Source organism: Staurois parvus, unplaced genomic scaffold, assembly GCF_062004578.1.
Source record: "Staurois parvus isolate SC_StPar_1 unplaced genomic scaffold, SC_StPar_1.0 ptg000089l, whole genome shotgun sequence".
In the NCBI taxonomy this organism is placed as follows: domain Eukaryota; kingdom Metazoa; phylum Chordata; class Amphibia; order Anura; family Ranidae; genus Staurois; species Staurois parvus.
The window spans coordinates 3,952,654-3,964,214 of NW_028317885.1; the positions used below are offsets into that span (position 1 = coordinate 3,952,654).

The 11,561-nt window shown below is 40.4% G+C and overlaps 1 protein-coding gene across 3 annotated transcripts in view; it reads right to left on the bottom strand.

The window, feature by feature from the left end:
- The window catches only part of SLC12A1 (solute carrier family 12 member 1), a 168,569-nt gene extending 160,080 nt beyond the window's left edge, over positions 1–8,489 (bottom strand). For all 3 annotated transcript variants that reach the window (XM_089670337.1, XM_089670336.1, XM_089670338.1), the window contains exon 1: positions 8,085–8,489. In XM_089670337.1, the coding sequence (XP_089526463.1) occupies positions 8,085–8,489 (405 nt within the window). The remainder of the gene's footprint in view (positions 1–8,084) is intronic.
- Between the last annotated feature and the right edge of the window lie 3,072 nt (positions 8,490–11,561).

Sequence of the window (11,561 nt, forward strand, 5' to 3'; positions counted from 1 at the left end):
CAGTGGACGTGGAGGTCCTTTATAACTGCAATCGTTAATGCACAATAAATCCAGATATCAGTGTGGCTCTCCATATTAGCCAGCCTAAAGCCGCCGATCTGTCCTTTAGTGGAGATGACCCCAGATCTTCAGGCTCTGGGTCCCAGACAGCTTCTGATCTTTTGCCTCACACAGCTTCCAAGTCCATCTGCTAACACAGATGACTATTCTCTGGGTAGCAATTACACACAGTGGCCCAGGGAAGTTTTAGGTCTACTCAGTATCTGTACCCAGTATCATTAGAGCAGAATTAGAAATACTCAGAGGTGGTTGTTTGATAATTGCAATATAATTCCAGGGATAAGTAACCATATGGCAGGGTATTTATCCATCCTCCATGGAGTCTGCTGAAAGCCCTGAATACAAAACAAGTGTTTGCATCTTCCACACTATTACCAAAACCTAAAGCATCATTCCCTGAAATTCTTATATAATACATTACCAAAAGTATAAAGAAAACAGAAAGTGCACCGATATACAAGTGGTTTATCAATTTATTAATAATAATTCAGCAGCAGAATGTTGTACCATGTTAACAATTAACAAAAGTAGAAATTCATATTTAGAATAATACCAGTTATAGGCTAACTACATAAATAGCTGTGCAAGCTTTCAAGGCACTGTTTTTTTTTTTTTTCAAATATTGAATGGAGAAGAGGCCAGTGTGCCTAAAACGTTTTTAACAACAATTCAACACAGTAGAAAACTTAGAAAGGAGGGCAGATTGCTCTCAGAATGTGAAAATCTCACCCAAAAAAATCAAGATACCCCAAGATTCCCCTTCCAGGCATAGCATCTTATAGGCATACTTGACTGTGCAGCATTGACCCCTGATGTCAGCCCCTGAAAAGGGCATTTTATGGCAAACTGTCCAGCTTTTGTCTTTTAATTGCTATTAATAATGTGATATTAACACGGTTATGTTGGTACAGTCTTGTGCCTGCTTTATGTTTTCATGTAACACTGATAGTGGAAAGTCTTTCCTAAACATTTCAATAAAGTCTGAGGATCCAGGATTCTTTCTAAGGAAATGATTGTTTGTGGTTGTCACAATTGCTAATTATAGGTTTGTTTTTGTCTTGAACTCTTATTGACCATGATATATGTACCAACAATGTTGTTGGAATACTTAGCCAATGTCACTCCTCCCTCAGCTAATGTTTGTTCTCTTCTAATCTCATGCCTATTCTCCCCCCCAGCCCATGTCTATCTTCCCCAGCTCCATAACTCCATTGCAGCTTATCAACTGTTTTCAGACCTTGAGGAAAGTTCAATACTGGTTCTAATATAGATCTGTGAAGTCATTGATTTCTCTAAGTACATCCAAGTTTTATCCTGTGTTGAGCCCTGATGAACGGGGAGTGTTGTTGCCTCTGAGACACTTGGGTGGGTTTTATATGACTTTTTTTCAACAATTAAAATGACCTTGGACTCTTTTATCCAATTTTGATCTGGCACTTTCTGTATTTTTATGGTTTGAGCTCCCTTAATCCTTGTCTGTCCTCCCTTCACTTATGTCTTCTACCAATAGCCCATGCTTGTCCTCCTTATGCCAATGCCTGTCCTTCCTCACCCCTAGTACACCCTCCCTCAACCCATATCTCTCCTCCCTCAGCCGATATCTGTACTCCCTCACCTCTTGGCTGTGTGTTGAGTTATTTGGGGGGACAGCAAATTTACACTGTTATACAAGCTGTACTCACTACTTTACATTGTAGCAAAGTGTCATTTCTTCAGTGTTGTCACATGAAAAGATAGAATAACATTTTTACAAAAATGTGAAGGGTGGACTCACTTCTGTGAGATACTGTATATGTAACGCACTGCATAAATTGACAGCACTATATAAGTACCTGTAATTAATAAATAACATAGAAATGTTGTTATATTGAAAACCAGAGCATGGCTTGACTATTAGTAAAACAATTTCATGATCACTGTAATTTTACTCCCATTTGGCACTGTTTGTACCCCTGTTGTGTGTTTAGCCTGGATGCAGAGGATTTGGTATCTTGGTGCATAAGATCCTGACGTTGTGAATGAGAATGATAACTGTCCTGCAGATGCACCTGTATTGTGCTACATAGCACACTATAGTCCAGGGGTTGTATCTAGGACAATGCTCAGAAATAACAGCATAAACAAGGGAGAACTGTGCTTGCCCTGGTGCCATACATTGCAGCTTCTCCTCTGCTGTTTACTTTCCATGTCTAAGGACTGCATATTCCATGGTACCTTGCTGCCTGCAAGCAATGATTCCTGTCCTGACTCCGCCTCCTTAAACTCCTCCTCTGAGTACCTCTAGTTCAGAAGGCAGTCTCTGTGAAATGTGTGACACAGTAGTGCCTACTCACAGGACATAGTGAATGCATGTCACAGATTTCATGGAAGTAAAGGCATATGGATCTCAACTCCTTGGCACCGTCACCTCCCGACCCTTTAAGGGGTTTGTGATGTCAGGAGGCGGGGCGGGGTTTAGAGTTATTGGCTGTCACATGACCGGAAAGGTCCTGACTGCAAGTAGCGACTGGGACCTTTCCGTGAGGCACCAGTAAATGTGCCAGGAGCATTCAGGGCATGTGCTCTCAGCATATTCTTTGTTTACATTGAGTATGCAAATATGCAGCCTCTCGGCACCAAGGCCCAGTCGCAGAGAAGCCACATATTTGTGTTTTCCTGGCACCAAGGAGTTAAAAAGCAAGTTTAAAACCTTGAAGATCATTCAGAGTAATAGAAGTAGGCTAGAAATATTTAAAGTACAATGTGGAAAATAATATATGATTTTACATTTTGATCGTAGATATGCTTTGAAAACAAATAAGAATGACATAGTGGGCTTTAAAAAGTTGAGACTCGATAATTTCCAACATAGGGTCAGCCAGGGCCTGTGCTACCACTAGACAAACTAGGCAGCTGCTTAGGGTGCAGCCATGGCCAGGACCGCCGATAGGGCAGTAAAGCCGGCCCTGCTGTAACATTAATTTTATTTTCCCTGGGCTCCATCAATTTATTATGAGGCGAGGAGCAGAGTGGGACTCTTTTTTTAATTTCGGGTGCATACTGCTAAAGCCGTGCTGCGTTTTGCACTGCTGATCAATGGCGGCCAGCCACAGCTGCTCACAGCCTTTCACTGATGGAGAGATTCTTTCACTGGCAAAGTGATTATCCCTTCCTCAACTGGAGGAAGGAAAGAAAAGGCAAGGCTGTAGCCCAGTGGTAGGAGGTGATTCAACAAAGAGATGGCTGAGGGCACAGGCAGCAATGGGAACCTGGTGCACAGGCAAACTCACAATTTCTGTTTTATGGGACATAGAGATATAGCCATACACTGTATACAGACAGACATTCTGCACCTTCTGTACTGTGTAATAATCATCATAATAATGATGATGAACACATAAGCACAATGAGGTGCCTCCTGATAGTTCTTATTTACACTTGTGTTTGAGGGACATTAAAAATGTGTGGCTGAGACACACTTTTACCATCCCCCAACCACTCCCCATTATGCTGCAACGGCACTGCCACCGTACATTTTTAATGTCCCTCAAACACAAGTGTAAATATGAACTAACAGGAAGCATCTCATTGAGTGTGTGTAAATCTGACAGGCTGACTGTCGGGTTGATCTAATAGCTGTGCAGCCTCCAGATCTCTTCCACACACCCCATGTGCCCTGCCATGCTTCCCAGGTTCTGCTATCCCATCAGCAGACCTGCATGCTGGGTGCCACTGGTAGAAGGGAGGGAGATCAGCGAACACCTGTTCACTGATCTCCCCTTCCTGTTAATGACCCAGAACCAGTGTGTAAAACATCACTTATGGGTCCTGGTGTCACTATACCCAGACAAGATTGGACTATGTTATCTGGAGACAAAGCCATCTCTTACAAACTTCAGCCAATCCATGAAGAAGAAATATCCAGCCAATGGGGTGCTGTGCATGCCATGCTGAGTGCAACATCACTTCCTCCCAGCTCTATAATCACTCAGAGCTAATGTTGGCAAGTATTAGCTCCGTGTGGAGTTTTATTTATTTATTTTGAAGGTTTATTTTTTTTTTTGGGGGGGGAATGGGGGAGTGGTGCATGTAGCTGGTCTTGCCTAGGGTGCAAAATAGTCTAGCACTGGCCCTGAGGGCAACCTAACATTTACAGGAAATGAAGTCATCTTTGTTGATTAGGCAGTGAAATGGTAAATGTGTGAGTGGTAATTAGCAAGGCAATCTTTAAAAGTTCTGAAAAATCACTATGAGTCAGTGTTTTTCCATTTATTCAACAGAATATAGAAAAGCCAGTTGTAATACATGCCTTGTAAAACACCGCCTGAGTAAAAACAAAGGGCTAAACTATATCCCTGGTGTAGCTATCTTGGCAGTGACAAGCTGATCTCTCATCGCTGCTAGTCTGGAATCTGCCCTTCTGTAGGCAGCCAAATGCTGCTAATTCTCAGGAGTTTCTGATGGTTCATTTGGGAGAAATGAGAACCTTGAAAAACTTTTCACGTTGTTTAGTGCCTGTCCATATTACAATGTTTGGTGTCTCATACATTATCCAGATGTCAAAGATGCAAGTATAGTTTATAACAAAAACTCAAAAGTGTCAGATGCTCTAAGCAATTTATAACCAGTAAAGCTGGCTATACACATATAGATATACAGCCCTGGCCAAAGGTTTTGAGCAGACTTTGTGAAACTTAATATTTGTGCCATTCTTAAAACTTTTGGCCAGGGCTGTAAATAATTTTTTTTTAGTCTGTGAGATAAATTAATTTTAACACATTCATCCATCCAAACTATACAGTGCAGAATGGCAAATTCTCCCTGCCAAGTGATTGAATTCCAACAGGAGGCGCCACTGACTGTCAGAATACCTGAACAGTGCCTGCACCTGATTGGATCCAAGTACTGTTTGGCTGACTATCTTCAACAAGCTTCTTTGACAAAAGTTGATTGCATAATTAACTTTTGGCAAATGGATCGTGGTGGCAGGGCCATACACTGCACAAATTTTGGACCAGCAGGAACTGACAGAAGTTCAAGCAAAATATGACCAACTTAAAGGTGCACATGGGGGATAACAATTCACTAGATCAAGGATCTCCTAACATTTGAAACAAAGACTCAGTTTATTGTCTTTCAGATCTTAGGGGGACTGAACTGTGGCCACTGGAATTGGAAAGTGCCCCAGAATCAGTGTAAGCAATGCTGGCTTTTGGTGGTCGGTAGAAGCAAAAAACAAAATTACATAATACCAGTAGAAAATAGTACCCCATCCTTGGTACTAGTGGGTATTAATGGGATTATAGGCATTATATCCTAGATTGTAAGCTCGAAAGAGCAGGGCCCTCGAACCTTTCGTATATTGTTTTGTTACTGTTTGTTATTGTTTTGTTGTCTCATGTACTGCCCCCCACTATATTGTACAGCGCTGAGCAAACTTTTTGGCACTATATAAATACTGTATAATAATAATTATTGGGAGAAATAATGCCAATTTGTTGGTGTCAGTGGGAAGAATACTGCCTTATTGTTGGTGTCAGTAGGATGAATAGTGCCTTGTGTCAGTGAGAGGAATAGCACCACAAGGGCAGGATGAAGGCAAGCAAAGGGCTACATCCAAACTGGTAGGCTGCAGTTTGGAGACCACTGCACTAGACATTACAAAAGTCCCTAGCAGTTTATTCAGCTAGCCAGCACAGGAAATCAAATTATTCACTGTTTCTAACATTTGAATTACAGAGAAGCTTTTGCATACATTTCCAGATAAATCTAAAGCTACACTGCCATGTCATGGCACCTCTTTGCTCCCTAAGTTTATTTTATAGGAGCCCCAAGACTGCCTCATTGAGAGTAGTTGTGGGCATAAGGTGGTAGCCCGAACCTCCTCAAATGCACATCAACACTCTAGATCAGGGGTGTCAAGCTGGCGGCCCTCCAACTGTTGCAAAACTACAAGTCCCATCATGCCTCTGCCTTTGGGAGTCATGCTTGTAACTATCTTGCAATGCCTCATGGGACTTGTAGTTTGGCAACAGCTGGAGGGCCGCCAGTTTGACATCTGTGCTCTAGATGTTATAATTTGTATAATGCATCTTTTTATATGTGTATTGAATTAAGCTTTGAGAAAAAAACAAAAACGGAAGCTGGTTGGTTTCTATGCACAGATATACACCAGATTTTGCACTCTCTAGTTTTAGTAAACCAACCCTATTGACTCAAGTGTGTTAAAGTTATTAGATCGCAATGACAACCAGGTCAGCAATGGAAACTTACATATCTCTCAATAAATATCACTTTTAGCACATGGAAAGGAATGAAGCAACTGTTGCTCTCTGTTGGTAGTTGAGGTTTCATGATATTGCATTATTTCTTGTACCTTGCCTCCAATTGGTTAAATTAAACTCTGTTAATCTTTAGTCTGTACAATTCCTCTGTTGACGTAGATGAAATGATATTTCTTTATAGCAGCTAAGAGGAATTATTCCAGTACTTTAATAGCTGGCAATGCAAATTCTTATAAAGCCATTTTGATGTCCTTGGGCTCAAGTTGTAACTTTCGTACTAAAGTTCTATGCAAAACTCCTTAACAGATTTCTGTACTGTGTGTTGCAGTTTGCAATATGTTTGTTACTTAAAGACTGCCTACTGTCTCTAAATGTAATTAAATTGTAATTGCATAGCTGGGCCCACATTTAGAGGGCAAGTCCACCCACAAGCAATAGCTTAGAGGAAGTTAGCCTCTGGCCTTTTACATGTCCTGATTAGTGCAATAATGAAATCACCCTGCAATAATTTTTTACTTTGTTCATGTCTACCTGGACATTTTGGGAGGTTCCTCTTATCTTTGTTCTGGAAACTTCTGGGACCTCACTGATCAGTCTAACATCCACCAAAGCTAACATATTCGTTTTTATTGGATTGACCTGTTAATATTAAGATAGGATTTAGGCTTTATTTGTAAAAGATTGGTTTAATGTTGACATTAATGAAATCCAGTTTTTTTAAAATGGGTATAAAATGAGAAAGGGAGAGATCCATGTTCATAAACCTTTTTTCGGATATAAAAAGGACAACCCAAGTATGGAAAATGGTGATCAAAAGTATTTATCCAACAGAAATGTCAACCTTTTTAAAAATACTGTTGATACTAATTAACCCCTTTTTGGGTTCATACAAATAAGAAGTGTATAACTCTGCAAATGCCCTGATGAGTCAGGAGCACATGCACCACCAAATGCAGCTGAGAAGAACAAGGTACTTGTAGGACATTTATTGGGCACTACTGATATTAGGTATGCTTTGTAACATGAATGCTGTATCTAAAGAATAATTAATGTAAAGGACCTGTTTAATAAATTGTCTGAGCTTTGGGATTGCAAGATTTCCAATGCATGGTTCCTGTACAAATGACTTTTCAAAAGACCATAATGGGGGGAATATGGAAGCTTTCAATACTGATGTCTCCCTGAGAATGTCAATTACCTGGCTGACTCTAACAACACTAACATTGACTTGTCACAAGACTGAATACATATAAAAGACTCTAAATATTCATAGATGTTCTAAGTCATGTGATGTAATATTAAGTATTGAAGCCATTGGATCATCATGACAGTAACATAGCTAGTATTTGCAGCAGAAACCTTCAGCAATGACAGCTTCTATACCACTTTATTACAGGATAAACTTTAGCTGAACTTTAGAAGTATAGAATGATATAAAATAAACCGTACTATTTTCATGGGAAAGGTGAGGTTACACAAGAAGATTTATTCATTTATCAGCCTTATGTGGTCCAACAACAATAAGACACTCTGCTGATCTTCAAGCTGTGCTGTTGTGCTGGGCCTATTCAGGTGTCATTTGTACTAACAAACTATTTGAGATAACATAAAAAATCTATTGCTTCCCTTAATAGAAAGTCTCTGAATCCCTTTAATTTGCCCAAAGAGTAATCATTTTGTGTCACTGATCCGCTCTCTGTCCTATTTTATAAAAATGAACAACAAAAATAAAACACGGAATGCTTGCTTCACTTGGCTTACCTTTGACAGCTGCTCATGGATTTCTGCCAGGCTTGGGCGACTTTTCTTCATCCCTGAGACGCTGCCAGTGTTTCTGTAATAATCAATCTTGGGAACGGCATCCATCGTGTTGTGTCCAAATGTTTTCATGTAGTATGTGTGGCTGTGAGTGTCATAAGGATGGAAACCTATTTCTGTCTTAATGGTATCTCCATTGTGTAGAATGTTGTTAAACATCTCCCTATTCCCTTGCCCATAATTCATTCTAAGCCCATTGTCTTCCCCAGAAAAAGATGTTTCCTCATATTGTGGTGGGTCTTTATCTCCTTCACAGGCAGGGTTGTCATAACCCTCATTAACTACATTGACCTGAAAACGTGTCGGGCTAATGGGTTCTGTGTCTGAAAATGTGTGAGAATTATTCATGGTGAGTGACACTGTGGTACTATGTGCACTATTGGTAATTTGTGCACTATGCTAGTGGTACAGAACGTCCAGTACGATGGTTACAAGGTCATGATAACTCCTTCAGTTCTCAACAAAGATTCCAGGTTGTCCAGACTCAGAACCAACCTAAAGTAATGAAAAACAAACCTACTGTGAGGGCATTTTAAAAATACTGTTGGATGTTTATAATTTACGTACATAATAAGAGTGAAAGAAAGGGACATAGAGACAGACCAATCAGATGACAGGCATTTTTTATGGCAAAAGGGTGGACTGAAAGATAGGTAGATAAATATAATAGAATTAAAGTAGTTGTAAAGTGGTAAAAAACCTTCTCTGCACAGCATTCCCCCCTGTCACCCTAATACTCAACTAAGCCCCCTCTTGATCCAGGGATGTGCACTGGAGTTTCGGCTATCCTGGGGCTCCCTCTCCTTATTGGCTCCCACTGCTGTCAATCACAGCCAGTAAGACAAAGAGAAGAGAGAGGGAGGGTTGTGTGAATGGACACAAGCAGCAGTGGCAGGGGAGTGCGCATGTTCAGGTACCCCCATAGCAAGCTGGAAGCTGGATGAAGGGGCCAAGAGTGCCTGCAGGTGACCCGAGAAGAGGAGGATCTAGGCTGCTCTGTGTAAAACCACTGCACACAGCAGGTAAGTATAGACATGTTTGCTATTTTTAAAAAAGAAAATTTAAGCCTTTAGAATCACTTTAAACTGACTCTAAACGATATCCCCATTCTCCAAAAATAATCCATACACATCCCTTATGTAATGACCCTGGAATTTAATTTTCATGAAATTGTTTCTAAAGCTGGCCATACATAGATCGAATCTCAGCCGGTTAAGCAGAGACCAGCCAAGATTCGATTCATATATGCACAGGCTGACTGTACCAAAGTCGATCCATTGGACTTTGGTACAACCAGCCTGTTGGATTTTTCTACATGCGATCGCTGCCAGTGACTATAGCCGCTAGCAGTAATTAATTTGGGAAGGCTCCCTGCATAGCCCCTTCCCCCCAGCAGCAAAAATAATAGCTCTGCGAGAGGCATCCACCCATCAACTGTGTTGATGGGGAATTGAGCGATTTTCTTTCCTTACACTCATAGAAGAAGGAAAGAAAATCAAATAACCTGTCGTCTGCTTTACTGTGTTTTTCTACGTCATTGTCTTTGGCGCTATATAAATACTGTATAATAATAATAATTGTAATTTCCTGACCCTCTCAATTTCCCATCACTTTTGTTTGTTTGGAATGAGCATTACTCCATTAGCTGCAGTCATGTGCACTGTCCTGTGCACAGTGATCATCCCATAGCCCATCTTGGGAGTGCGAGCAAGAGAGGTGGCTACATTCCTACATACAGTGGGACCATGGATAATGAACATAGCCACCCTCAGATCACAAGAGCAACAAAAAAAAAACAACAACATTTGGAATTGGAGATTTGGAGGAGGGTAGAAGCCTTAGGAGCTACTTTTGTGAGTTAGGAATGCATACTTGAAAATATTTCTCTTTTTTAAATCCCTTTCTTTCACCCACCCCAATGTCCTTTTAACTGGGCTCATATGCATGGGGGATGGAAAGGTCTGCCTAGTCATGTGACCACTGTGATAAGGTGTCACAGTGGTCATATTCCCAATCATTAGCATAGACTGAGAGCTGTATTGGAATATTTGTCTCTGTGAAGTGAGTGCGCTCTCAGCACAGAAATCTCGACTGCCATGGATGTATATGTGAGGCATGTGAGTGTTAAAGCCTACCCTCTTTACAGCCACATATACAGTATGTATTATATGGGTGTCAAGAGGTTAAAAGAAGAATTTAATCTCAATTTAAAGGTAGTTAGGCACCATAGGTAAAAAATTGCACAGCCAATGAGATAGATAGATAGATAGATAGATAGATAGATAGATAGATAATATATAGTTCTAATTGTACAAATAAATCTCTTCATATTGGAAATAGACAAGGCAGACAACAGGTACATTGATAATAGACAGAGAGATCGCTTTATCATACAAATATTTGCAATGAACATTGACATTGGTCAAAATGTATCTTGGCTCTTATGAACCCCATTAGGACAATTACATCATTGTGATTGACGTGTTTACATTGGGAGCTTCTGAACAGTGTTCACAGCAGAAATATCAAGAATCCTGTAATTGTGGAAGCCTGTTGACCCCCATAGCATAAATAATGACAGTAATGACCTATTTTAGCCTCAAATACTCAGATGTAACTCTGTCCCCTGTAGCTAAAATAGTTGCCACAGACTTCTAAGTAATAGGATTGTCATGGCATCTCTTTGGCTCAGTGCTTTAACTCATTGAGTAATGCGTTCCATATGATCTATAACAGTCATGATACAATATAGCTTGCTTTGCCCTTTTTGGAATCCTAAACTAGGAATATAAGCTAGCAATATACTGCTCAGATTTCAGACTATTCCTGTTGGGTAGGCCAACATTTGAGCATTGTATGGCCCTGAAAAGTCAATTGTTCAATCAAATTTTGTTAAAGGAGCCTGTTGGAAAAATTTCAGATGATCCGATCATATTCAGACAGGTAGTCTTTGGGCATTCTGACAGCCAGCACTGCCCGGCAGGGGGGACATATCCATCCACGCTGTTAGGCAAGGCATATATTATTCTTTTTTGTTGTTGTTTAACAAGTGAGTTGAACGAAAAAAAAAAGACTGGATTCCCCCATCCATACTCTCAATGCGGATGGGGAAATCCTTCCCACTGAGTTATTGTATTCTGACCGCGGTAAGACTTCCTCACTGTTAGAATACACTGATCGATCAAAAAAAACCCAACAAAATGGTTGTACAGAACTTGATTGGTAGATTGACTTTTGTACAAACAGCCTGCCCATACATAGATCAAAATTCAGCCAGTCCCTGCTGAACCAGCCATATTTTGATCTATGTGTTGTCACCTTTAGTGTTGTTGGAGAAATGTGTTCGATTTCTTTCACCTACAGGTGGAATGAAAGAAATAATGTGTATGGACAGCCTGATATTTGATGTTTCTGTGTTGG